The sequence below is a fragment of the Heloderma suspectum genome, chromosome 6, assembly GCF_057233095.1.
Source record: "Heloderma suspectum isolate Gila_16-S chromosome 6, 16-S_ref, whole genome shotgun sequence".
Classification (NCBI taxonomy): domain Eukaryota; kingdom Metazoa; phylum Chordata; class Lepidosauria; order Squamata; family Helodermatidae; genus Heloderma; species Heloderma suspectum.
Window position 1 is genome coordinate 49,805,485 of NC_139463.1, and position 26,218 is coordinate 49,831,702.

Here is a 26,218-nt window from a genome sequence, read left to right on the forward strand (position 1 = left end):
AGCGCCGAGATGGCGGCGCCCGCGGGAGGCGGCCTGGCCGCGCTGGTGAGGAGGGGGGAGGCCGGCTCGCCCGCCTGCCGCCGCCGCCGCCGCCGCCGCCGCGCCCTCTCACGTACTTCTCTCCCCCGCAGGGCGCCCGGGGAGTCGCCGCCGCCGCCGCCGCGCTCTCGCTGCCGGCGGAGTCCTTCGAGAACGACGTGAGTGCCCGGGGCTGCGGGGGGGGGGCCCGCCGTGCGGCCCGCCGTGCTAACGCGCGTCTCTTTGCAGCCCATCCTGGAGATAGCGTGGGCCATGAAGGCCCATCAGCACGCCCAGGTCTACTTCAACGTGAGTCTCCCCGGCCTGGCCGGGCGGCCCGGGGCACCTCGAGGCCGCTGGGCGCGCCCCCCGCGGAGCCCCGCTCGTGCTCCCCGGGGAGCGCCCGGCCGCCGCGCCGCCTCCCTGGCAGGAGAGCTCCGCGCCAGGCGGCGGGCGGGCGCCCGGCCGGCTCCCGGCCCCACCCGCGCCCTCCTGCGCGGCCCCGGCAGCCCTGCGCGCGCGGCCCATTTCCAACCCCCTCTGCTCTTCTCACGCCTTCCCTTCGGCAGCTCATTTCTTCCGTTGACCCGAAGTTCCTGAAACTTACCAAAGCTGATGACCAGATCTACTCTGCCTTCAGGAAGAACTTCAGCGACCTTAAAATTGATGTGCTGGACTCCGAGGATCTTAAATCCGGACCTGCCAAAGAGGTTGGTCCTACGTGGGCTGGAGGCTGGCTGGGAAATGTCTGCTCGGTGTTTGGGACTCACTGGGTGGAATGTAACTACCTCCTCCTTCTGTGTAGAAGTGGCGCCCATTCTGCTTGCAGTTTGATGGGGTGGTTGAAGACTTTAATTATGGCACTCTTCTGCGCCTGGATTGCAGTAAAGGGTACACAGAGGAGAACACAGTATTTGGTAAGACCCCTGTGCCCCTTCTGCTGGGAGAGTGCCCACCCCCTGGTTGGAATGCTCCCGGGGCTGGTCACCTAGCATGGGTCTGCTGGCCAAGGACAAGCTCCATCCAGGGAATATGATAAAATCCCTGGGTTTACCACTCTTATCTACCCTGGGCTGTGACTGTTCCAGAACTGGATGCCGAAATGAGCTCTTTTAGGGAAGGTGCCTTTTCACTGGTAGTGAGCCTTCTCCTCCCCCCCCCCCCCCAATTTGGGACAGAGGGTTGATTAGTTGGAATCTAGCATGAGTATGCTCACCTTAAAGGAAGCTCTCTCTTCAGCCACCAGGATCCAATTCTTTGCCATTGAAATAGCCCGTAACCGAGAGGGCTACAACAGCGTTGTTTATGACAGTGCCAAGGAAGCCAACTCGGGCACAGAAGCGGTTAGCTCTGGCTAAAGCCTTCTGCTCTCAAGAGACATTCAAAAGGGAAAAGGACCATAGCTTTACTCCAGCATCAACTCCAGTTGAGCAACTGACTGTTCCTGTACCATGGTAAACATAAAAGCACAGCTGCTGCTGGAATTCTGTTTAAGGTGTCCAAAAGATCTAAACTGGGATGTATTTGTGGGCTAGCAACTGGCTTTTGTACCTTCTACACTCTGGAATATTCTAGAAATGACCTTAACATTAAAATTTACAAATGAAAAACAGCAGCAGGTGAGTTCTAGTTGGAACCTGGTTTTTGTACCTTCTTTCGTTGAAACAAGAACTACCATTTTAAAAACCATGGGATGATCACATCTAGTCCCAGCAGAAATTACCATGCTAAGTGTGGTTGCTAGAAGTACAACTAGCACAATCAAAGCTGCAGTGATGTTAGAGCTACCCGTAAGGCTCTTGTTGCAGTGTCAGACTAAGGGAGCAATGGTCTAGGAGGCTGAGGTTACACGGGCAACTGAGGACTTCTTGAAAAGACTTACTTCCAAGTAAACATACATGGAATCAGGATCTAAGTCCAGAATTCAGTAGGGCTTGCTCTCAGGTAAGCATGCATAGACTTTCACCTTTAGTGAGGGTAAGGTTAAAGTTGAGAACCTAGGAATTTGGCTTTTCTCAAATGAGGCTGCCGGAACAGTTACCAGGTTCTTACATCCTGAAAAATAAATTCACGCACCATGCAAGGTACTGACTATGGGTAAGAGGTGGACCGTACCAAAATTTCCAAAAAGTTTGTGCGACTGATGTTCCTAGAAGGGTCCTGCAGCCGGTTTGGTGCAACTGTCCAAATAAAGGACATGTAGAATGAGAGTGTGAGTTGGCATTCATCATTTTCTTGTTGTGGCCCCAAGCTGTAACAACTCCCCGAACCAAACAAAAAAGACTACCCTCATCTTGCTCCTTCAGGCTAAAAAGTGGTACATAAGTCATTAATATCTTCCACCTAGTGTACATGCTCTGGCCTGAGTGAGAATGGCTGAAACTGTGGAACTCGATTCAGCCCAGAGCCTTTAACAATTCTCTTCCCCCAGGTCTACTGCCACTTCTCATTTCAATAAGCAGGTTGGCTTTCCCATCCATATTCTGATCTCAGGAGGAACTACAGCTAGATGGATAGCAGTTTTGAGAAGCCATCCACTCCCTTCCCCACAAGCCTGTGCTTATAAACCACAATGAGGGTGGGGGTGATGGATTTTACATTTTAACTTGGCTACTTGTGAAGACGGGCTCCCTTAACAGAATCGGGAAAGCTCTAAGTCATCTTACTCTCGCCTGAAGTCTATTGTCCAGCAAGTGTCAGTACTGCTGGCATGAAGTCGCTCTTGTTTCCAGACACTCACCCCTGTCTTAGCTAGTGCATGCCTCAAAGATCATTTGCATCACACAAGAGTAACACTTGGCCTGGTTCCACACAGCTCAGTAGAAACCACTGAAGTTTATTTGCAGCCACAATGCTTACACTGTATGCAGCAAACACCCTTACAAATCATCCAGCAATCTGCTCACGCAAAAAGGACCCAACACGCAATCGCCAGAGGAAAGAACAAAAAATAAAATTGAGGTGCTATCTGGGAAGAGAAACTAGGACAGGTTAGAGCTGGGCTGGGGAGTGCACAAAACTAGCAGCAAGAAGAGTGGGAAAGTACAAGGCAAACAGCCCTCCCACATTCCCCCCCCCCCAATTTAAATATCCAAAACGTTGCTGCAGCATCAGGGGAAATTGTGGGTTTGTGTTACACATCATGCTGGGCGTGTCCTGTTAAGAACCTGCCCTGGTAGCAGCCTATACCCAGTCCCACAGTTCTCAATGAAGACGGTCATATGTGAGTAGTAGAGGGGTTCCAGGGAAATATATGGGGCAGGCAATGCAAGATAAGGCTGTTCATTGTGGCTGCCTTTTGGGGAGGAGAGAAACTAGCTCAGTCCCCAAACAGTTTATTCTCCACACATGACCCAGCAATTGAGAAACAAGGAGGTTCACACAAACTAAAAGGAGAGCGCTTGGTGCAGTGTGCCCAGAAAGAAGCGTAGACATACTGACTCAGACTTCCTATGGCTGGCCAGTTAGGACCAGGCTAGAAAGAGTGTGCCAGTAGACAGGGCAAGGAACATACACGCATGGAGCATGGCATGGCTTTGAGTTCCTAACAACAAGAGGGAGGAGAGGGGCAGGATGGTACAAGTTAAAGGGGTGTATAAGAAAAATATACATTTGGAATTTTACACTTCTTGTGCCTCTCTACACATGTCACTAAATATAACTCTGCACTTTCACACCCCCTCGCCCAGCAGCACGGCGGGTGGCCAGGAGACGCAGCTTCCTTACTCGCATACAGTCCTCGCTTCAGCATTGGTGCGCTAAACTCTGTAAAAATTTCAGTCACACTTTTTTTAAACTTGAGTCAATATAAACCTTGTTCAAAATGTTATGAAAAAATGTACATGTTTATACAAGGCAGGCTGCGGCAGGACACTGGGGTTCCTCTCTGACATTCACAAAGGGAGATGCTGATCTCCCATCACTCCTCCCCAAGGAAAAAATTCCCTGCCCTGGTGAACTTTTTACACCCCTCCTCCTGCAGCCTAGCCCCAGGGACCAGCAGGGATCAGAAATGCCCTTTTGTCTTTCCATCGGAAAAGTTAACCTCCCTGGCCCATGCCAGGGAGAGGCTTCTCACGAGACGTCAGCTCATCATGTCGTTGCTGTTTACCCCATAGGTGGAGTTCTTCATGGAGTCATTTACCTCCCGCCGGAATGCAGATAGGTTCTGTGTAAACCTGCCAAGGATGCAAACCAAAACTGTGTTAGAAAGGGTTCATAAGCCTCGCCATGACAAATTAGCCAATCTGTTAAATACTGATTTTGAACTGTACAAAGTATTCCTACAGAACCACTTAAAAGGTAAATGCTGTCTTAGGTCCCCAATTGCTGCTTTCACATCAGGAAAAACAAAATAAACTCAAGTTCCTAATCCTTTCTGGAGGACAATTTTGAGAACATGGGAGTCAGCGTCTGGTAAAGTGGGCAGGACTTTTCAGGATCATGCATTTGTGGGTTCTGGTTCCCCGCAGAGATCTTTAGCCCCTCCTAGACCAGAACTATTCCCTGCCTCTGCTGATAGTCCTCTATTCCACTTTGTCTTATCCTTCCCTTAAACCAGGTGTGGGCAATTTGAGGTCCTCCAGATGAATTGGCCTACAACTCCCATCATCCCTCATCATTGGTTGGCTAGGGCTGATGGGAATTACAGGCCAAAACATCTGGAGTGCCACATATTGCCCACCTCTGCTTTAGATGTTCTTTGAAAATCTGGAATTTGAACGTGGAATTATGCGAAGTATGACCACTTGGTAAATTCAGAAGGTGGGAGTTGGTTATAAACATTCCTTGAAACAGGGCCAAAATCTGCCTAATTTTCTTGGCAAGCCTTCCTGGAAAGGGATTCCACAACAGTCCCAGGCAGGTTGTCCCATTGCTAGTTGCTCTTCCAGTGCCAAAGGCATTTGTAATGATTAATCTACCTTATGTGTATAAAGCTCCCTTCCCAACGCAACGTGGAATGGCCAAGTCAGGGTCCACCTGTTATATTTTGTGCTATACACAATAGAAGAGGTCAAGAATTGTCCATCTTAAAGCTGCTATTTACTCTTTCCCCTACTTCCCCCAAATAATTTTTCCAAGTTAAGTATCCTTGGTTCTTTAGGTTTGCATCACAGGATTTGTCTTCAGACCATGTCTTCTGCTCAAGGCTATGTTAATTAGGGAATACTACTCTCCTTTAACTAAAAGTGTGTGTGGGAGGCCAGAGAAGAAGACTGCTTTAAATACTGTATGCAAACACGCTGAAGGTGGAACAAGTAGAGAATGTAGGTGCTTCCTTCAAGGAAGAGTTCTTGTGAACGTTGCCTGTCCTACCATCCATTAGGTGTCTGGCCTGCTGGTCTTGTCCAGCAAATTCCATGCAGCTCTTAAGAGCTCAGGCCCTCAGAAGTTCTCCAGCGGAGCTGCTTTATAAGAGGGGCTCTAGGGGAGGAGAACAGAAGCCCTGCTGTGGCTTCCTGCAGGGCATTTTGGAGAGTTGCTGGTGGTCTCTAGGGAGACCTCCACCAGGCTGCTCTTTGTGATCCAAGTGATACTGACCTATCACGATTCTTGGTGAGCAAATTGCGCTCAATGCCTTCCATGAGGTTTTCAAAGCAGAGGTGCATAGCTTGCTGTTTCTCTGGAGGCTGGCTGTTCACTATACTGTTCCTTAGGTCTGAGAAATACTGAAAAAGGAAGACAAAGGAGAAAGAGATGCAATGAGCCATCCAAGAACTGTGCACTGAAAGAAGCCAGAGCCCCCATTTTAAGGACTCCCAGCCTACAGTCAGCACAGTACAGAGGGGCCTGAGGAGTGCCCTACCTTTTCATTGAGGAGTATCAAGCCAAGCAGAGGCCGGGACATGGACCACTGGTTCCTGCAGTCCTCAAAGATAATGATATTCAACACGGTTGACAGCATCTAGAAGGATTGAGCAAGACCAAGTCAGTTGCTACAATTCTTTGTAGCTCACTTTTTTAAATGCATGATTGAACGAAACTGTTTAAAGGGAAGATCCTATTTTACAAAGGCAAGGGTCTACTTGTATACAATCAGTCATGTACAACTGGTAGATCTAGATGGGGATGTGTGTCTCCCGAGCTCATCAAAAGATAGATCCAGCCTGTTCAACGTCACCAGGATGAGCATTGCAGTGGGGAGGATGAGCTGAAGGCTGCTTTCATCATAGGCTAAGACAAGCTTTCACGCTCCATCTGGGCGTGCCCACATCACCCTCAAGCCTGCACTGAAAGTCGGGGGTGGGGCAATACAAGAGGTAGCTCAGTGTATCATGGGGAGATTTGCATGTGATCTCTGTGTGTAGGGGCTTTCAGACAGGCTTCCTGCTCATGAGAGGTTGATCTGCTGGGGCTCGGGAAACGACGCAGCCACAAGTATACTCTTGGGAAGCCCAGAAAATCATCCACCATATCTACAGCCAGCCCTACATCCCCTGCCCTTACCTGCTGGATCATCTCTGGGTGCTGCTGCATGATGTGCAGGAATCGATCACTTTCCTGGGTCAGTGGGGCAGTCCTCTTCTTGGTGCTGCGGGAGAGCTGCTTGAAGAGATAGGTGACAATGTGGTCCAAGCAGGAGCAGCAGCCTGTGCAAACCATGGTGTCTACAAGGACAGGAAAAATGGGCAGAGTGGGATGACATGGGGCCAGGAATGCTTGGAGACCACCACACCCAGCTGGACCACTTTCCTTGCTAAAAGCCTCTGTGACTGCGGCCATCAAGTCTCCATTGCAGAGCCTATATAAAGCAGGGGGACGGATTCCTGATCTCCAAGATCCCTTCCAATTCTGATTCTATGATCCTTTGGGGCTTGCAATAGCACACACCTGTTACAGTCCTTGATGGCCAGTGTTCCTCATCTCCGTGGAGCAAACTCAGTGAATATGGCATATGGCCCTCCTGATTACTTGGCTACACGTTCAATTCTGGGATTGTGGTTTGTTTTTAAATCACAGCAAAGATGTGAGCAATCACATGTAGACTTTAGTGAGAGATGGCTAACTTTCACAGTGTGTGCAAGACATAAAAAGGGATGATTTGAAAAGACAATTCTGTGGCATCGCAAAGTAGGCAGGCACATATAAATCTGGCAGGAATAATGCTTTGAGAGAAGGCCAGCAGTGAACACTGGTGAACAGATCTACGGTGTACCGAATCAATAAAGCTGAAGAGAAGGGAAAGTTGCAGGGACTGAAGGAGCTGCAAGTAGTTTGTCTTAAAGGTTGTAGCTTGAGTTAAGGGATATTTAAGGAGGTATTAATTTTACTGCTAAAACTGCGGTACAGCCACACATTGGGACAGTATGAGGCGGTAACTACACAAGCGTTCTATGCAGTATTTACTAGAACAAGTTGTACAAAAATAGGCCTGTGGGAGACCCCAGCCTCTTCTCAAGTCACATGTCAGCCAGCTAAGGCAGCCAAACCTGTCTGAGAAAGCCAATATGGGGAGGGGAATGAGGACAACACCTCCGTGCCGCTGCACCATCCAACATACATGCCTTCCCCAATTTGGTGCCCTCTAGTTGTTTTATACTACTATATTTTATACTGGTTTTATTTTGTACTTTGAGGTTTACGTTCTTGTGAACTGCCCAGACAGCGTTGGTTATTGGGCAGTATAGAAATGTAATAAATACATACATACATAAATGGAACTCCCAGCATTCCTGACAATTGGTCATGCTGGCTGGGGCTGATGGGAGTTGAAGTCCAAAAATCTGGAGGGCACCAGGTTGGGGAAGGCTTATGTAGAGGGATCAAGATGGCAGCCATCTTTTCCAAAAACAACATGACATGACACCAGGAGCTGGGTGCCACGGGCAGGAGAAGTCTGACAGTATTATGTCAGAATGTTGTGAAAGTATCTCAACGGTGATGTGAATGCTTCAGCTGTACTGCCATGTAGTGCTGATGCGGAAGGTGCCTCTGAATAAGGAGGGCGAGAGATGCAACATGCACACCACCTAGTTCCAATTACTTTGATGCTGCAGGAGGCAGTGGAGCAATAACATCCCAGAGCACCTTTCAGCTCCCAGGTATCCCATCCTAGCGCTGGCTGTGGTTTTTCAGGGCTTCCTTCTAGAGGCTTTACTCTGCTCAAGGACACACTGAGGTACAGAGGACATGCACACTTACCTAGTGCCGTGAGACCTTCCGAAATGGAAGAAAGAATGTACATGATTACGTGAGGCTCCAAGCTAGCTATAAAATTCATGTGGTCCTGGGTAAGGACTTCCAGTAGTGAATAATAGGACTGGCTGAGCTTAGGGTAATCCTGCAAACAGATGAGGGTAGGGAGGAAGGGGGTATAAGGAGTCATTTTGTGTGTGGGTGAAGGACACACACAAATAAATAATAATGGGCTCAAGTTACAGGAAGCCAGATTCCGGCTGAACATCAGGAAAAACTTCCTGAGTGTCAGAGCAATACGGCAATGGAACCAATTACCTGGGGAGGTGGTGGGCTCTCCCACACTGGAGGCCTTTAAGACGAGGCTGGACAGCCATTTGTCAGGGATGCTCTGACTTGGATTCCTGCATTGAGCAGGGGGTTGGACTCGACGGCCTTGTAGGCCCCTTCCAACCCTACTATTCTATGATTCTATGACACATACCGACACGTCCCACAACCACAAGTGGGGACTCTGGGAGCAACTGTGCGGTCCAAATACAGCCCTGTTGCAATCCCAGTTTCAGAAGCAGCAGTTCTCAAAGCACCCCCACCCCACGACCACTGAAGGTACAATGTCTGGCTTGCAGCAGAGGGCCACCACCCCGAATCCCCTGTTTCAGAATCCTTGACATCTCGGATCCTGCAGTGCTGGACGTGATGGGAGGGCAATGCCCCCACTCCCACAGGGGTGGCGCTTGCTGCCTTCCTCTCCTTCCAGGCCCCTTTTGCCTGTGATGTTCCACTCTGCCTCCAGGGCAAACCTAGCAGGATGAGTCTAGTGGCCCGCGCTCTTTAGCAAAGGCAGACTGCAACACACTGCCACGTTCCACTCAGCCTTTCTACCCATCCTGCCATTGGCTTCCCGAGAGCCAGAACCAAAATGTGCAGGATCCAGTGTGGACCTGCGTGCGCAGCCCTGTCAAAAACCACAAGGGGAAAGGCAGCAGGCAGCAAGCTCAGGGGCACTCGACACCAGCTGCCTTTCCAGGCTGCTTGCAAGAGTGCAGATTTGGCCAGCTCCCTCTTACAGCACTGGGCGTGTTACTGGAATCGCTCCATGCTCCAGGGCAATAGCTGCCATCAGCTCCCAGGAGGAAGACTCGCTGGGGCCAAAGAGGCGAGTGTAAACCTACCAGTGACTTCTGTGCACATGCACAGTATAGCTAAAATGGTGCCGTGACAAGGCGAGGCTTAAGAGGGGCCCACCTGCTACAAGGCACAGGTTTAGCCTAGGACCTGGACTGCTGGTGCACTAGCTTACCAGAAGGTCACTGTGTGGGATGGAGAGCAGCAGCTTGATGAAGGTTTGCAAGGCATTATCAAGTGCATCGTCCCCATAGAGACGGAAGACACCGAAGTTGACGTAGCTGCCACTTAGTGCAGCCTTTAACATGGAGAAGCAGATGGATATCCCTTTGAGCTTCAAGGCATACACTTGATCCTTTGGAACCTCCCCCAAGGTTAGGATACGGTTTCCTGCAAAAGCATTGAAAGAAGGCTGGCATGTCAACACTGTCCAAGACATTTTCTCCTTAACTGTGTCCCCAAAATATATATTCTTCTCAGGAGCCTGCTAGAAAAATGAAAGCTGAGAAACTACGAGTGAGTGTGCAGGAGACTATCACCCTACTGTGTTAAGATGTAGTCTTAATATGGAAAAGATCAGTTGTTAGAACCTTTGCTGAGCAGGCTCTCTCATCTCTCTAAGACCCCAAAACAACACAGCTACTTCACGGGGAAGTGAATGGAAGCTGCAAGATGGCTGCTCTGGCCATCATTCCAAAAAAGAGACAAGAGCTTTGGGGCAAGCACAGAGTGGACAAGGTTAATGTCAATTTTTATACAAAAATGCATCAGTATTTTAATATACTCTTGTTTTTAATTTGCTATTTTTATTATAATAGTAAATTAGTATGGTTTGTAATTTGCTGCTGATCACTATGACATTGGGTCTACCCTGAAATAATGCAATTAGCCACAGAACAACCCAGCACAGGCTTATTCAGAGGGGACTGTGAACTTATATAACTATGGCAGAATGCTGGAGGGCAAGTGAGTTTTGAGCTGTCCCAAACTCAAATGTGCTTTACAGGAAAGGAGCCACTGCCCAGTCTTTTGGCAAAGCCTCATCTCCCTTCTGCTGCTTCAGTGCTTTGAACAGCATAAATCTGCTCCTTTGGAGGAGTGCATGATCAGAGAACTTTGCAAACTGTCCCTCACACCCACCCAATTCAAGGCCATGTCAGCCGCCAGCAGGTTCAGCATCCCTTTGCTCTCCACCGAAACCTAACCCACCCCAGAGACTGTGAGAGAGAAAGGGGATGCCTTTTCCCTCGATACCCACCATAGGTAGTTATCATTTTACTGGTCTCCCGGAAGAGCAAGATGCCATTTGGTGAGGAGACATCAAACTGCAGCCGCTGAGATCTGGAAACAAACAACCAAGCAAGAAAGTTTTATCCTGGCAGAGGCACAAAGAATGAGAAAAATGAAGTGCTGGAACCTGTGAAATCCTAGGGCAAGGGGGTGTCGGAGCTACTGGGAGACTCTTAACAGCCCCACCTGCAGAGCCCAGACTGTGACTGAAATGGTCCCTGTGTTCCCAGCTGCTAGCAAATGTAAAAATTGCTGTTGCAGAGCAAATTAAGAATCCATCCCCATCAGCCCTGGAACTGCATGACAGAGACAACCTGATCCTGCTGCTTGCACCTTATACTTAGTACCCAGAGATAGGCTGCCTCTGGACATGAATGCTCTGTTTACCTATTATGGCTAATGACCGCTGATAAACTCCTCCTCCATGAATATGTGTTATGTGAAGAAGTATTTCGAGCTGGCCTTTGGAGATTTTCCAAAGATCTCACTGTCAGTCATTTTCATTGGATGATGGACAGACAAGAAGTTCAGAATTGAGTGCTACCCTGATACAAAAATTTTGATCTTATTGAACCCAGAAAGGTCGTGGCTGAGATACATGCCCTCAATATGATGTCAAAATACTTTATCACGGACACTGCCCTGATGGGCTGAAGCGTGACCTTTACTACCGTGTACATGATGTACCTGGCCAACCAGTTGTTCCAGGACTTTTCCTCCTTGGGCCACTGGGTTGCTTGACCAGCATACCATCCTTAACCAGGACATTAGGCTGAGGGTCCCAGAAAAGCAAGGGGAAGAGGTCAATATATCCACTCCTCCAAATCCTCTCCTTTGGCCCCTCTCCTCTGGTTCCTCTGCCATCCAACGTGAGGTGGATAGTGACCAGAGAAAGGGTATTCTTAATTGTGGCACTCCACTGGCAGTACTCCCTCCAGGGAGGCTGGCTTGGTACCGTTATCTTTCATCTCAGGCTTGTGGTGTATTTTTTATTTCTCCTGTGATTGCTTTTAGCACTGCCCTTTATTATTGTCAGCTTTTCTGATTGCTGTTTTACTGATAATACTCTGGAGATTCCTGACTGAAGGGCAGTATAAATTTTAAGCAAACTTCTAGTGCTTTGAAAAAATATTTACACACTCACTCTCTATAGCTGAAAGTTAAAGCTTCTGTTCATGGTCCCTCCCTGTCCCTACATGGCTGCATCTGATACAGGAATGGGTTATGTGCATCTCTGTGCAGCTCTGCTTTGTACATGCCAGCCATAGTGGCTATCAGCAACTCTAAGCCTCCCCTACCTGTTATGCACCAGCTCAGCCATCAACTTGAGCACAGGTGTGGTGCAGGCTGGGTCATGGTACCAGAGCTCCACTGCCCGCTGCAAGATTGGCATGTAGGATGGGTAGCTGTGAGATAGAAGCTAAGGAGCCACACTGATTCCAAAATTACTTTATAAGCATTAAAAGCGGGGCTTTGTTCTTATGCCAACTCCATTTAGGGTGCAAACAGCTAAGTTCGGTAGATCACTGCATGGCTGCTGCTCACCACAGAGCCCTGTTATCTCCAGCTCAGGTTGAACACAATAAGCCTGAAGAGAGGACAAATGATCTCCTTTAGCTCTTCAATTAAGATTCTAGCACAATCTCACTGGCACCATGATGCCTGCATGCCTCTAAGCAAGCATTCTTTCAACAGCTTGCTCCAGGAGAGGCATGCAGTCCCCACAGATGTCAGGACAGGGGCAATTCTACAGGAGGCTCTATGTGGACCACATGTACTTCTTGGCCAGCCCTGGGAAGATCAGGTAGTCTGTCTTCCCAGGAAAAAGAGATCAGGCCCAAGGTCTGGCAAGGGACTCGGTTCACAAAGACCGGCAGGCCAAGAGCCATGTGCTGAGTAGAAGCGATGTCAGGAGTCTCCGGAGTTCACCAGGCAGCCTCAAGACCCATCTCCTCACTGCTTGGCGGCTGGGGCAGGAGGAAGGGAGGAGATGTACACGAGGATTAAGGATACATCCACTCGAAGAGCATCATAAAGCTGGTCTTGGCATTGAAAGCAAAGGCTATCCCCCTCAGGTCTCTCACTAGGCCAACCAATGTTCTCTATGTAAAGGGAGAGATGTGGATTAGAGGAAAGATGCATGACTACCACTGGAAGCAACCAAGCCCTGCAGAGGTGAAAAATCCCATTATCTGTTACCCTGAGGAATGGCCCTGGAGTTTAGCCCTGTCTGCTAAACACAGACTTTCCTTTCATCTTAACTGGGAAGACACCAAATGCTCCGTATGTATCTCATCAGCCCATGATGTACAGCACACCCTGGAGATTCCCTCCCACCTACACTCATTGACCTTAATCATCTAGAAATGTAACTTGGTGTGAATGGTCTTGTCTGTGGATGGAGGGTATCCATGTAAGATTCCCTCCGCCCACTTGCTCTCAAGGCAGGGCTTATACAGCACAGGCAGACAAAGCATTGATCAGGAGGACCCTCCAGTTCTAAGATGTAGTGCTGCTCAGACAACCCCCAAACCCAAATCGCTGGTATTGAACAACTGTAGACAAAAGTATAATATTGGTGGGCTTGATGCTCCTTCTATGGAAGAAGTAGCTGCTGTAGTACCTTTCAGCCAAAGGCTGTTTCTGTGGAGGCAAATGTGTCTAGCTTGTAATATCTGGTGAAGACTGAGGGAGGGCCAGGTAGCAACCCCTCCATGTGAGCGTTAGTGCTGAATGCTGCTTGTGTGCATCCACCCCGTAGAATGTGCCATGATCCCAGGGGGAACCGGCACACATGGCATCTTGCTAAAAAGATGCAACCCTTGATCCATCTGGCCAGTGCTGACTGAGATTTTTTTTTTTACCCAGGGTGGATGAGTGAAGACACAAAAAAGGCTATCAGTTTTTCTAAAAGTAGCTCTGTGTTGGATGTTGGTTTGAAAAGTCCTGTGCACATCCAAGCTGTACCATCACTTAGGGTGTTATGGGAAAGGGCAGAGATGGTAGGATGATGCACTCTTGTTTTCTTAGGGTGTCTTGGAAATGGAGAAATGACTCTTGATTTCTTGGGTTGGTGGTTTCAATGGCTGTGTTAGCACATCACACTAAACCATGATTTAGTGTTACTTGCATGAGCACTCAGACTTCCATCTGAGTGCAGACCTCCCTCCTCTGTGCAGAGTCTGGAGGTGGAGTTTGGAAGCTTTCACTTCCATTTTGGTTAACTACACCCTGCTCTGTGCTCAGACCTGAAACTGTGGTTAACATTTACTATGGTTAGTTTAAACAAGCCAGCTTCAGAAACCACTTTGAAGTTGCCTTGTTTTAAACTAACCATGTTAAATGTTAACCCCAACTCTGGGCAACACAACAAACTACTTAAGGAAAAGCTTCCAAAGCCCTCCTCCCATGCAGAAACTTCAGTTAGTCCAAAACAGGGTGACTAGACTGTTAACTGGGAGTGGTCAATAAGATATTATGCCAGATCTTTGGCATCTGCGCTGGCTGCCAATCCATTTCCATGTCCAATTCAAAGCACCGATTTTAACCTTTAAAGGTCCAAGCAACTTGGAGTCAGGTTACCAGGAGGAGTGTCTCTTCCCTAAGAGCATAGTTCAGGGGCCTCCTCCAGGTGGCTCCACCAAATCAGGTGAGGCAGGTGGCTGGTTTCAAGAGAGGGTCTCCCCAGAGAGGCTCGCCTGGCACGCCTACGTTATGGTCTTTTGGACACCAGGTTAAGAGCTTTTCCCCAGGTATTTTATGAACTTTTAAGTGCTTTTAGATCTTTACACTGTTTTATTTTGCTGCTGGTTTTACATTAGTTTTACATGCTGCATGCTTTTTACCCTTTGCTGCTAGTTTTATTATGTGCTGTTTTATCATTGTTTACTGATTTTATGTTTTTAATATACTTGTACCATCCAGAGAACTCTGGTTTTCTGGCAATCTTAAAGTGCAATCAATCAATCAATCGAATGATATCTTGAGTTTTGAGGAAGACCGAGTTCACCTTTGACGTAAAATGATAAATCAGATAGACTAATCACTCTGTTGACATGGAAGATGCAGAAAACATCTTTGATGGAGAATATCCCTGTTTCCAAACACCCTCTGGACAAACGTAATTGCAGTGAGAAAGGTGATCTGGAAGACAGCAGGCATAGGAAAGCTAACCTCACAGCAGGGGTGGATAACACATGGGCCCCCTCCCTGGCTTCAGTACAGCCCCCACTGCCCCCTGGTGATGCAAAGGCAATGTCGGTAAAGCAGTTGGTGGTTTGCTGCCAAATTTCACTGGCACAATGCAATGGAGGCCGAAAAGGGCTAAATTTAACTTTAACACCACCTAAATTTGGTCTTTTTCAGCTGCAGTTGTATTGTGCCACTGAAATTCAGCAGCAAATTGGCAATTGCTTTGCGTCCTGGCAGGGCTAGAAGGAAATAGGTATTCCCCCCCGCCCGCTCCCCCACAATGGTGCCCACCTCTGCCTTAGAGGTTTAAACAGTCCCACAGTACTTTGTGGAGGTCCAAAGATGGAAACCTGTCTACTGGTGATGGATTGAGCAATGTGGCTCCCTTCAAAATCTAGTCGAGATTAGGGTAGAAGCCAAGAACTCTGTGCTTCTTTTTGCTCACGACAGAAGACTGAGCTGCTGCCTGCCTTGTGAGTGAATCAACCAAGTCTCATCTGGAAGTCTCAACTAGGTCTGAAAATCACCATCTCCTTATAGGGCAATTCTAGCTGTGCCTCCTGGGGACCCTGGTCAGGAGAGGGGCTGGTGGGTAAGTGTAAAGCAGGTCAGAGGACAAGGCATTCACTCCTTTTGCCCCCTCTGTTGGGAACTTCAAAGAAATGGTGGTCCTTGCAAGAATGCAAACAGGTGTTCCTCAGGAGTGCCAAACTGCTTCCGAGTCACTTCACACACCCATTTCAAGGGATCTTGAATTGGCAATTGACTTGATGTGCCATTAGTGATTGATCATGGGTCAGTGATTGAACACTGGTTCTTGAAAGAGGGAGCAAGTCCTAGTTCCTCCCTAATGACCAGTGTGCACTTTGGCTGTAGTGTTCTTTGTCCTCACTAGAATGTTCCCCCTCTGAAGCAGTTGCCAGTTTGACTGTCGAGCTCCAGCCAATTTATGCTGTCGTCCATCCGCCTTGGGTGGTGCTGTCCAGCTAGTGAGCCCCCCAGCCATGGTTGCCATTCTAGAGGCTCCTTGACCCTTTGGTGAGGTTTGGCAAAATATATTTGGAGATGCACCTTGCAGTGGGCCTGATGTACAATCTAATCCTGCCAAGGGAAAGGCTGCCACTGGAATCTTGCCCAAGGAGTTCTGTTTATAAATGAGATCCTAAGCCCTTGAATGTATGCAAGGCTCGATCAGTGGTCACCTCTGGAGTGATAGCAATGTGCAGCTTGTTCAGCCACTGCTGAAGCAGAGTCACAAATCCAACTCAGTGTCCTATCTTCATCCACCGATGGGGGCCACATGTGGCTTTTCTGTATCTTGAACAGGAAGCCATTTGTCAGGGAGTTTACCAGCCTCTGAATATCCTGTGCACTCTGTTTGTGGGAGGGAAAATGCTGGAAGTGTCATCCAGGTAGGCTACCAGCTAAACCACAGAGGTTTCCTCTATGGTCGTGAAAATAGCTGGAGCTCAGAACCAGGGAGGACTCAGAACTGGTAGTAAGAGATTGCCATAAAAGGCAAACCTGAGAAATCTGTGATGCTTTGGATAGATTGGAACATAAAGGCGTGCTTCTGTCAAATTTATCAAAGAAAGGAATCCTGCTGGTTGTATAGCTTCCATGATGGAGCGGAGTGTCATATCTTCATTCAGAATCTATGGCAAGCTGGTATCCTCCAGAAGTTTTGGGTTACAACTCCAATCGGTCCCAGCCTGGATGGTCAATGGTCAGGGATTATGGGAATTGTAGCCCAAATCATCTTGATATGTGACAAATGTTTTTAAGTGCTTGAGATCCAAAATTGCCCTCCAATCACCATTTTTCTTGTGCATAATAAAGAAAACTGCAGCATATGCTAGGGAGGTACAAAAGTGTATCTCATTTAGCTACATCCATTTTCATTATTTAAAATTTTAATGTTTCCTTATTTGTTTGCTTCCATTACTGATTTGGAACTAGTCTATTCGTTTTTGTTATTCCCACTGTACACAATGGGAAAACCAGTGAATCTGTCTGTAACTTCAGCGTTTTTCATTCCAATAGCATGACATTTCTCAGCATCCTATTACTAATTCAAGGCACCAGACATGTCAAATTTCAGATAAATAGAACACAAGACCCCCATTTTATAGGCAATTAAAAGGTGCACAGTCAGTGTCTGTTCATTCTCCCCCTCCTTCTTGTAACATTTCTGTGACTTGTACAAGCTGTTTCAAATGGATTTTTCATTCAGAACTCATTTGTTTGAATTCCCATGTTTTCATTATTATAATTAATGGAGTTCAGTTGTTTTGATTCTATTTTGTTTTAAAAAGAAATGCACACCCCTGGCATTTGCCCTAACATTTCTGAGAATCTGGAACTACTTCTATGATGTTGATGTCAAGTAGATACTGTACTGCCTTTGCATCTAGAGTGACATTTTCTGCAGACCAGGAGCTCAGCAACAAACCAAACCAGTGTCTCTTCCTTCCTGGTGAAAATTTGTACTCAGGATTGTTGCTGGTGCTTATCTCTTCCCACTTTCCCCCTGGAGCTGGCAGAGGCTTGGGCTGGAATTCTGGTTTGTTTCCAGAGAGTTGGGACAACTGAAGTCTCTAATTTTACTCTTTGGAGAAGAAGCCTTGAAAGAACAAAAGGAGTCATATTCTTATTTTACAGATTTGCACTCCTCTTTCCTAGGGGCAGATAGCATTGGCTTCTGTTTGTACTTGATCCCAATTACTATATCCTGAGAGTTTCTTCCCCAAACAGTTCAGAGTCCTGATAAGGATCTGTTGCAGTATTAGTCTATGTTTCAGTGTTTTAACCATAAATTCCTTCTAACCACCACATTTGTTGATATGGAACGAACAGACAAATGGGTAGCATATAGGCTAGCATCTGCCACTCCTGATGATTTCAACCAAGTCTTACAAACTCTGGTCCAGTCAGGGACCAGGTCCTGGAAGGGAAACAGCGCAGGGGCAAGGCCCCTTTCCATGCTTCCTATCACGTGCCACTGCTGTCCCATCCATGGCGGAAGAAGGTGGATGTGCACTTACAGAGGTCTGTCTGCCCACCTCCCCAGCAATGAGGTGTAGGCAGCTGCTCATTTCAAGCCAGGGTTGCGCCAGGAATGTGATGGCTTGGCAGCCTTGGTAGCTGCATTCCGAAGCCCTGTTGAGGCTTTTAGCCAGTGAATAAGAATTTAAACAGCACGTGACAAAAAAAGATTATGGCCAGTTCCCTTCCAACGCTGGCTAACTAAGCATTGGAAAATGAGGGAGTAAAAATTCCAGTAGCCAAAACAAGGCAATAAAACCCAGTAAGATGGAGGGTACTTCTGACAAACAACCTGACTCAAAAGCAGGCAGGATGGGAACTGGGAAGGGTTCAAGTTTGCATCGTTTGTATAAGCCCTGCCTTGAGCGCAAGTTGGAGGAGATAAATATCCCCCTCCACCAACAGATATTTGCTCCAGATTCTGGGATCTTATGATCACTAGAGGACTGGCTGTTGTGTGTAATTGGCTCTAAGCTGTATGAAGGCTTGTAAGGTAGTGACTGCAAAGTTGGGGTGAAAGCGGGAACCTTCCTTACTTTTGCCTCTTGCTCGTTGAACGTGTTGGTGCTGAACATCTGTGCCACAGTCTCAAAAGCAGCCGTGAGGGGCAGCATAAATTGTTCGTACTGATCCTCATCCTCCCCTGGAAGAGAGGCATGAAGGACTATTATTTTCTACAGCCCTGTGCTTTACAACAGACCCTGACCCCACCCGATTGGCCCGTCTAGTGAAACTTGGGGCACTAACATACACAAGAAGATACAGATCAACAACGGCAATGGGCAACATTCAGAGCAGGGTCACTGGTTAGATCTTTTTTCAAATCTAGCAGATTCTCCTGCTTCACAGAAAGTTTACTGATCAACTACCCCCGCCCTTAACTAAATTAGTTATGACTACAACGTGAAGAGTAGAGCAGCCTGTCCTTGGGTCCGTAAGAATGGAGTGCAATACCTAGGTCCACCATGAGGAGGCGCCCAAGTGCAGTGTAGAAAGTTGTCCGGCATCTCATATCGCTCAGGTTGGACTGATTGTTAATACCCAAGAATGAAAAGTGCTCACTCTGCCGAAGAACAAAAATTGTGTTAGTGAAGAGCCACTGGTCACGGGGAGGGGGCAAGTTGTGGGCCTGGCCTATGGGAGAAGCCATCAGCCAGGAGCACATTCCTCCTTCACCCTGTTAGTGGCTGAGGAACCACCACCACCTCACATACCGAAACTCTCCATGCTTCCAGTCTAGAATGTTGTGCCTGGCACAGAACCCTAAGAATTCTAGCTGTCCAGTATCTTTGCTTCTGGCTGCAAACACAGGGTGTGTTAATTGTTGTGAACTTCCCAGGGAGCTATACTACTGGGCAGTATAAAAATGTAATAAATCAATAATTTACAAATAAATTAGTCTAAGTGGCTCCACTAAAATATTTACAATGCATAGAATTTTCACTTTGTTTCTGAGTGCAATATTTTAGATATGGTTCACAATTCTCTAAATTAACAAAATATACCTCCAATGATAGAATTGTATATAACCGAATCCCCCAGCCAACATTTTCATTTAAAAAATTTTTTTGCTTAACGTGGCTTGCATGATTTGTTGTATTTTAATAAGCAATGCCCCTTTTCTTTCTATTTGAAATAGAATACCATCAATACTAGCAGCCAAGGAAATTCCTACAGCCATGCATGCAAGAGACAAAACCACAACAAGCCTGTAGTGGACAGGAGCCCTGGTTTTGAACATGGATGACTCAGATTCAAATCCCCACGTAGCCATGAGGGTGGCTTATTCTCTTAGTTTAGTCTTCTTCAGAGGGTTGTAAGGGTGACAAATGAATGGTAAAGCAGTCTGTGTTGCAAAAATGAACAGAAGCTAGCAGCTTTGTGAAGCCTGACCTTATGAGTCTCACACACTGTAGACACAGATACCTCTTTAGCACCTTAGAGAGGGGAGAGAGAGAGCCTCCCAGCCTGGCTTCCCCATACTGGGATCTCCATAGCGTCTTGACAAGAGGCAAGCCCTTCCACACAAGGGGGTGGGGATTTATTTAAAGTATGTTTATCTCAAGCCAGTTGTCACACATACATCAGTAAAGCAATTTTGCTCACTCTCCAAATAATTTTGCTTGTTCTTCCTTGTTTATCTACTTCAGATGCTTTGATGTTCCAGATCGAGAGTTGCTGAAGTGTGTACAGGATGGAATCATGAGGGCGCCCAGGCCATTTTGAGACCAGAAGCCCATGACTGCGGGGACTAATGAGACACTGGTATGAGTGGGGAAGGGGAAGGAAAGAGACCATCACAGGCATTTAGAGCTGAGTCTGTGGACTGCCACCTGTCTGGTCACCTGGGGCATGTTAGAATCTCTGGTAAGGCAGGCAAGATTTTACAACTGAAAGGAAGCTGGTCCTCTTTCTTTTTCAGGCTAGTGACATCTCACAAGTGAGTAACATAGGTGCAGACAGGTTGGTGAAAACTTCTGTAAGCTAATAACATTAGTGAAGTTGTTGAAAAGGCTGATTCAAGGGATTCATGAGTCAAAAGTTGCCAAGACATCCCAGAGGTCTGGGGCCACGTGGTTTTGTGGACAAACCTTACGAGGAAGCAGGATGCTGTGTTCTGCTTAAGAATGAAACTGCAGGCTCTCAGCACTTCTGAAGGGCAGCCTATAGCAGTTCATCCCCTGGAATAATGCACACATTGCCACTCCAAGGAAGTTGGTTGTGGCTTGAGAGAGATGCAGCAGGAGGCTCCAGCAATGTCCTCCTCCTCCTCCCCATATACAACTGCTCCTTCTGCCTTCACCTCCTCCAGTTACTCTCTCCACATCTCTTTCATTGTCAATTTGGCAATGCAGAGGTCTCCTATGGCTATCAGGTATTGGCGCAGGAAAGTCCTGCCATCTAGAAACACAGCATGAACAGCAACAAGGGACAGTACAGAACTAACAGGTGCCCAATAGAGGAGACACACTATCAGTATTCAGACTAGGCCCTGGGAACAAATGATTCCATAGAAGAAACAAACTTTTGCTATATGAATGTTTAGAGACCCACCACCAATGCAGGCAAAGTGCCAAAGGTAGCTGAGAACTTACTGTGTGATTGTTCAGCATGAACTGCACGGCACTCAGTTTCACCAGTTTCCTAACACTGCTGTAGGTAGAAATGATGTTAAGGAAACAGCAAGGCAGCCTAATCAGTCACCAGCCTGGTGAGAAAACCCTGGAAGAATGAGGTGGTGACTTTATAAGACATCCCTCCCCCCACCTGGTGCCCTCCTGATGTGTTGGACACATTTGGGAGCTGTAGTCCAACACATCTGGAAGGCACCAGGTGGGGGGAGGCTAGTATGACAGATGGATCTCCTATACAAACAACTGCCACAGCCACTTGGAGGACCTTCTCATGGGCATTGGGGTCTGCCTAGATACAGGACTGGGTTGTACAAAGTTGCATGCATCCCACAGGTACTCTTGGAAGACAAGATTAAGTGAGGCCCCTGATCGTCAACAGGCCTGTTGCAATATTTGTGCAAGCACCTTCTTGTCACATATTCCGCTCTGTGATCATGGTCAGGATTGCAGAGATTAATCTGTGTTGGCCAGGACCATTCTGTCTGTGGGGCAAGGAGTCGGGGGTAAGAAGGTCCCCTGGCAGTTCCATCATTACTTCTGAATAGCTTGCTTTTTTATGCTACTTACAGCTTCCCACTTAAGCTATACTTCACCCCAAATTTATCTTCAGTGTTTGACTACAGAGCCAGTTAAGACAACAAACACTACCTGTCATAGGATGATATTCTTAGTATTAGCTTGTAAAACTATAGTTGTTATGCTCTGAAAACAGCCATGGAATAGCCTACAGTTTGCAACAGCCAAGCTGGGAAGTGCCACGTTGTCTTGGCAATATGAGAAACAGGATAAAGGAGGGTGATTTTGAGACTGATGAAAGTTATAAGGTAAGGCTGGAAATGGGATCATGGGCACTGAGTTAGGAAGCTTGACTCTGCCTGGAAATTGCATGCCTGCAGTGACATACGGGAGTGGTCGCTTGGTCATGTCTTCCAACCCAGGGAAGTCTGCTGAAAAGGATATCCAATGGAGAGATCGTTGAGAAGCTGTAGTGTCTTGGAGGTGATCGGTTCACACCGCCCCCAGTACTTCAAGTTGGTAATGCTACAAGAAAAATGCACTCAGATCACAGACTGCTTTCCTTTCTCTGACCCATCACCATCCTCCCCTAAAGTCGCAGACAGCACAAGCAAGCAAATACCAGCATCATGTCACTGTACCTGCATTTGGTGGACGAGAAAATTATTCTTCGGATAATCTCGACTACTTGGGCCCCAAAGCTACCCTGGCCCAAACTCGGGCCCTTGGAATGCTATGGCACTGCAGGGTCGATTTCTGCAGCAAGGGCAAAAGAATCCTGTGGCAGCAGCCACTTGCACCTCGGCCATTCAGCAACATCGCCTTCTACTGTCAGCTGCAGAATTCTAGTCGCCCCCGTGGAGCCCGGAGGCTGACCTGCTGGCTGTGAGTCTCATGCTGCAGGGCAGTGGGATTCCCCCGGGGCGCTAGTGAAGTAGTTAACACCTGGCACCTCAGCACTCCCTGTTCGACCCTGGCCAGGTTTCCAAGAAGGAAGCCTTCAACAATTTCAGGTGAAGCAATGCTACCGGCAGGGTCAGCTCAGGAAATTCGGCCACCTGGGGAGGAGCAGCAACTGGTATTTGGGCACCTGAGTCAGAGAATCCCACCATCGCCTCTTCCACTCCCTGGCAGTAAAAATACAGTAAGAAATCAGATACCAACAATTCAATGCTGTTTCAGTATTACACCCCAAATCAGCTGCCTGAGGCAGCTGCCTCACTCTGCCTAATGCAGGGGTGGAGAACCTTTTTCAGTCCAAGGTCCGAATTCCAATCAGAGAAAGGTCTCAGAGGGCCACTTTCCATTTGTGGGAAGGGTGTCAGGCAGAGTGGTCAGGGCAGAAATGTGACTCTTACCAAATTTAAGCCTACTCAGGGCAAGCCTCGGCATGTCTCCTCCAAAGTAAGCAGTACTGGATTACTCAGCAACACTTCAAAAAGCCTCCCAAATACCAAACCTCTGCATGTCTACTCCGAAGTAAGCAGGACAAACCTCAGAAGTAAGCAGGACTGAATCACTCAGCAGCTTCCTCCCCAGCCCCCAGTCCCTCTACCCTGCAGGGAAAAGCTCTTCTCTCCAATCTGCAGCTGACCAAAGAGCAGTTCCCGATTGAACAAAGGAACCCTTTCAGTGCTCAGCAGTGATACAGCACTTGGCAGCCCCCCCCCCCCCCAATTTGTGAAAACACCAGGGAGGGGGGAAAGGATAGATCAAAGGTAAGAGGGGTGGGGTTTTAAAAGGGGAGTGTCCAGCGGCAAAGGTTTTGCAGCCCAATTAAAGAGCCCTGCAGGTCGAATGATCCTTGCCCCAGGCGTAATGGAAGGACCAGCCATGTTAAATGGAATCTTTTGAACAAATAAATATATTTAGAGCTAGGGGCAATGGAATCCAGTCAGAACCAGCCCTGCTGCAAAAGGAACGGAAGATGCTGCCAGGGGGAGGCTTTGTTTTTAGGGAGGGGAGAAGAGCAGAACAACCGGTTCCAGCTGACAGTATGCCGTTCAAAAGGTGCGCTTCCACTCATTTGCAATATTGCAAGGAAATGCAGAGTTGCAGAAGAATTCTAAAGGGGCTGAAAGTCTGAGATACCCCAAGAGTTTCGTCTCATCAGCCTTGCAAAGCTGCCGGCGGGATCCTGGTGAGTACCCCTGCGGGGCCATGGAGCAGCCAGCTGGCTTGGGCCAATGACCCCTCCCTCTTCCCAGAGTGCAACTGCTTGCAGTTGCAGGCTTGAAACCCAGCTCCTCTCATAAGAGAACATTAACAACTCTCACTACCTCAATGTTCTTTCAGGACCAGGATTAACACGTGTGCAGGAACTGTCATACAGCACAATCCCAAGCCTTGCCGTGTTCAATGGGGCTTACTCCAAAGCACACGTGTTTAGGATTACAGCCTTGTAACTAAGTAAGGCTGCAGCTGATCCAGTGGGGTAACCCAATTAAGAGTATGGATGACTCAATCCACAAACTGGAAATAACTACAATGGATAAAATTTAAAAAAGAACTCTTGCATACTTGTCTTCTGTGTCTGCTCTCAAAGTAACACGTTGCTCTCTTGAACTGTCCACCACCCGACCCTGCTCTTCCCCTCTCCCTGCACCACTGGCTTCTCCCTCACGAGACGGAGAAGCACGAAGAGCCACCCCTCATTCTAGCATCTGCTCCTTCTCCCTCCTTTCTGGAGGACAAAGCGCCCAAGTAATGGTGCGGACTGAGTGACAGGGATGGCAGTTTTTGCGCCAAGTGTGGCCACTTCTTCTATGAAGGAGGGGGTGCGAGGGCCAGCTCCTCATTCTACCTCTCCGTCCTCCCCCTCTGCTGCAGGGCAGAGCAAAAGCAGATGAAGGAACAAGCTGCCTGTGCTGGTGAAGGCTACTTGCTCCGCCTCTTCCTCCTCCACCGGTTTATCTTGAGGCAGCTTGTGAGGTGAGCAGCCGTGGTGGTGCAGCTATGGAGGGAAGCTGGCTGGGCTGGCCCAGCAGCTGGGTTTTTTCCTCCTGAAGTGGCTGCTGTGCACCTTCAATCCACGAGGAAAGGCATCTGCTGCCATGCTGGCCAAGGAAGCTGGCAGCCACTCTAGGGCTGCGATTCTCATTCTCTTCTCTGGGGGCGGGTGGCCAGACAACTGGGGCTGGAGGATCAGCCACAGCATCGGATGAACCGGCAACCAAGTGGATGGCGGTAGTGCTGGCAAGCAGGCAACAGGCCAGGGGAGCACATGCTCACTTTGCCACCATGTCCCCTGATTCGCCACCTGAGTTTGGAGGCTCACGTTGCCCCATGGTAGGGCTGGCCCTGGTGTTAGGGAAAACAGATTTTACTAACAGTCCTCTTTTCGGTATTGCCTTAGCAGCTGACTAGCATTCGGTCCTCAAAGTGCATTTCAATAAGGATAAGTCACCATTGGGAGTATAGCTCTTTTACATAAGGGATCCGCGGAGCTAGGCATCTGCATGTTTCCAGGGCCCATAAGCCAAGCTGCTGCATGTGAACTCAGGCCCCAGTGGCAGCCTATCACCAAGAGGCACTGCTTTACTGTCTTCAGAGACCAAAGTTCTCTGGTACACGCTGGAGAAGTTCAGGTGGTAGCAAACAAGAACACTTACATTTTCCCTATGAAGACACTCAGGACCATGGTCTCATCATTCAGCCCTAGGACCTCTGAGAGCCGACGATACAGCTAGAAGTGGAAAACAAGAAAATGGAAAATAGAATTTGCAACTTTTCCTGTAGGAACATGGACACCTGGAAGAAAAAAAAGCCTAGCATGAACAATATGCCATTTTCCCTGCAGTAAAAAGCAGGGCGTACATGCCCCGTTGAACACTCTATGAAGGAGCTTTCTGTCACTACTGCAAATGAGTGGGGTCTCACCTTTTGAATTGCATACTCTCTGCATGCAGAGTTGCAGCTGCATGCAGACCTGGAAGCAAGCACTAGCATCCCTTGCAGAGTTGCAGAAGAGGCTGAAAGTCTAAAGTCTAAAGAGGCTGAAAGTCTGAGATATACCAAATTGCATCTCACCCGCCTTGCAAAATTGTCAGTGGGATCCTGACGAGCACCCCTACAGCCATGGGGCAGTAGTGATGGGTTTGATGAGGACGAATAGACTGAAGTTGAATTTTGATAAGATGGAGACTCTATGGACAGAAGGTTCCCGTTACCAGGAATTAGGTAGACAACCTACTCTGGCCATGGTAGTGCTCCCCCTGAAAGAGCAGATGTATAGTCTGGGGGTACTCCTAGATTCAAAGTGGTCACTGGAGGCTCATGTGGCTTTGATGGCAAAAAGGCCCTACATCCAGCTCTAGCTGGTTTACCAGCTACAGCTATTCTTGGACCAGGACAACCTTGTCACAGAAGTCCATGCTCTGATAAGCTCCTGACTGGATGACTGCAATGCACTTTATGTGGAGTTCCCTTGAAGATGGCCCAAAAGCTGCAGGTGGTGCAGAATGTTGCTGCCTGTGTGTCACAGACGGGATCATATTACACTTATCCTGAAAGCTCTGCATGCTGCCAGTATGCTATAGGGTTCAATTTAAAGTGTTTAGTACCAGTGAACAAATTCCTAAATGACTCAGGACCAAGTACTTGAAGAATCACCTTTGCCAGTACCAACAGACTCAATTTTTAAGATCAGCAAGGATCTGCTGGAGGTGCCCATGGGGAGCATGGCTTGTGGGGCTAACACGCAAAGCGAGGCCTTCTTGGTGGCGGCTCCCCAGTTGTAGAGCTCCTCCAAAATTGCACTG

At 48.1% G+C, this 26,218-nt stretch overlaps 2 protein-coding genes across 3 annotated transcripts in view; one reads left to right on the forward strand and one right to left on the reverse strand.

Annotated features, from left to right (window-relative positions):
• PBDC1 (polysaccharide biosynthesis domain containing 1) lies at positions 1-1,633 on the forward strand. Of its 2 annotated transcripts, XM_084807176.1 has the most exons (6): positions 1-45; positions 132-197; positions 268-327; positions 588-728; positions 824-935; positions 1,258-1,633. In XM_084807176.1, exons 1-6 carry the CDS (start codon positions 10-12, stop codon positions 1,374-1,376), a joined length of 534 nt encoding a protein of 177 aa, XP_084663302.1. In that variant the 5' UTR covers positions 1-9; the 3' UTR covers positions 1,377-1,633. The 2 variants fall into 2 exon arrangements, with proteins under 2 accessions (XP_084663302.1, XP_084663304.1); XM_084807178.1 differs by lacking the exon at positions 268-327.
• A 1,176-nt stretch (positions 1,634-2,809) lies between these two features.
• XPO7 (exportin 7) overlaps positions 2,810-26,218 on the reverse strand; it is an 83,087-nt gene continuing 59,678 nt past the window's right edge. Inside the window, exons 15-28 of the mRNA XM_084807123.1 lie at positions 25,070-25,143; positions 21,903-21,983; positions 20,904-20,967; positions 18,763-18,871; positions 18,345-18,451; positions 12,586-12,674; positions 11,871-11,978; positions 10,541-10,623; positions 9,458-9,672; positions 8,161-8,299; positions 6,466-6,626; positions 5,825-5,923; positions 5,560-5,687; positions 2,810-4,196 (exon numbers count right to left, since the gene is read on the reverse strand). Coding sequence (XP_084663249.1) covers positions 4,103-4,196; positions 5,560-5,687; positions 5,825-5,923; positions 6,466-6,626; positions 8,161-8,299; positions 9,458-9,672; positions 10,541-10,623; positions 11,871-11,978; positions 12,586-12,674; positions 18,345-18,451; positions 18,763-18,871; positions 20,904-20,967; positions 21,903-21,983; positions 25,070-25,143 — 1,551 coding nt within the window. The 3' untranslated portion in view covers positions 2,810-4,102. The remainder of the gene's footprint in view (positions 4,197-5,559; positions 5,688-5,824; positions 5,924-6,465; positions 6,627-8,160; positions 8,300-9,457; positions 9,673-10,540; positions 10,624-11,870; positions 11,979-12,585; positions 12,675-18,344; positions 18,452-18,762; positions 18,872-20,903; positions 20,968-21,902; positions 21,984-25,069; positions 25,144-26,218) is intronic.

Excerpts from the sequence above, each read along its gene's own strand:
- PBDC1 (XM_084807176.1), top strand. The coding sequence starts at position 10 with ATGGCGGCGCCCGCGGGAGGCGGCCTGGCCGCGCTG. Across the intron at positions 198-267 it reads CGGAGTCCTTCGAGAACGAC|CCCATCCTGGAGATAGCGTG; the intron begins GTGAGTGCCCGG and ends GTCTCTTTGCAG. Across the intron at positions 936-1,257 it reads AGAGGAGAACACAGTATTTG|CCACCAGGATCCAATTCTTT; the intron begins GTAAGACCCCTG and ends CTCTCTCTTCAG.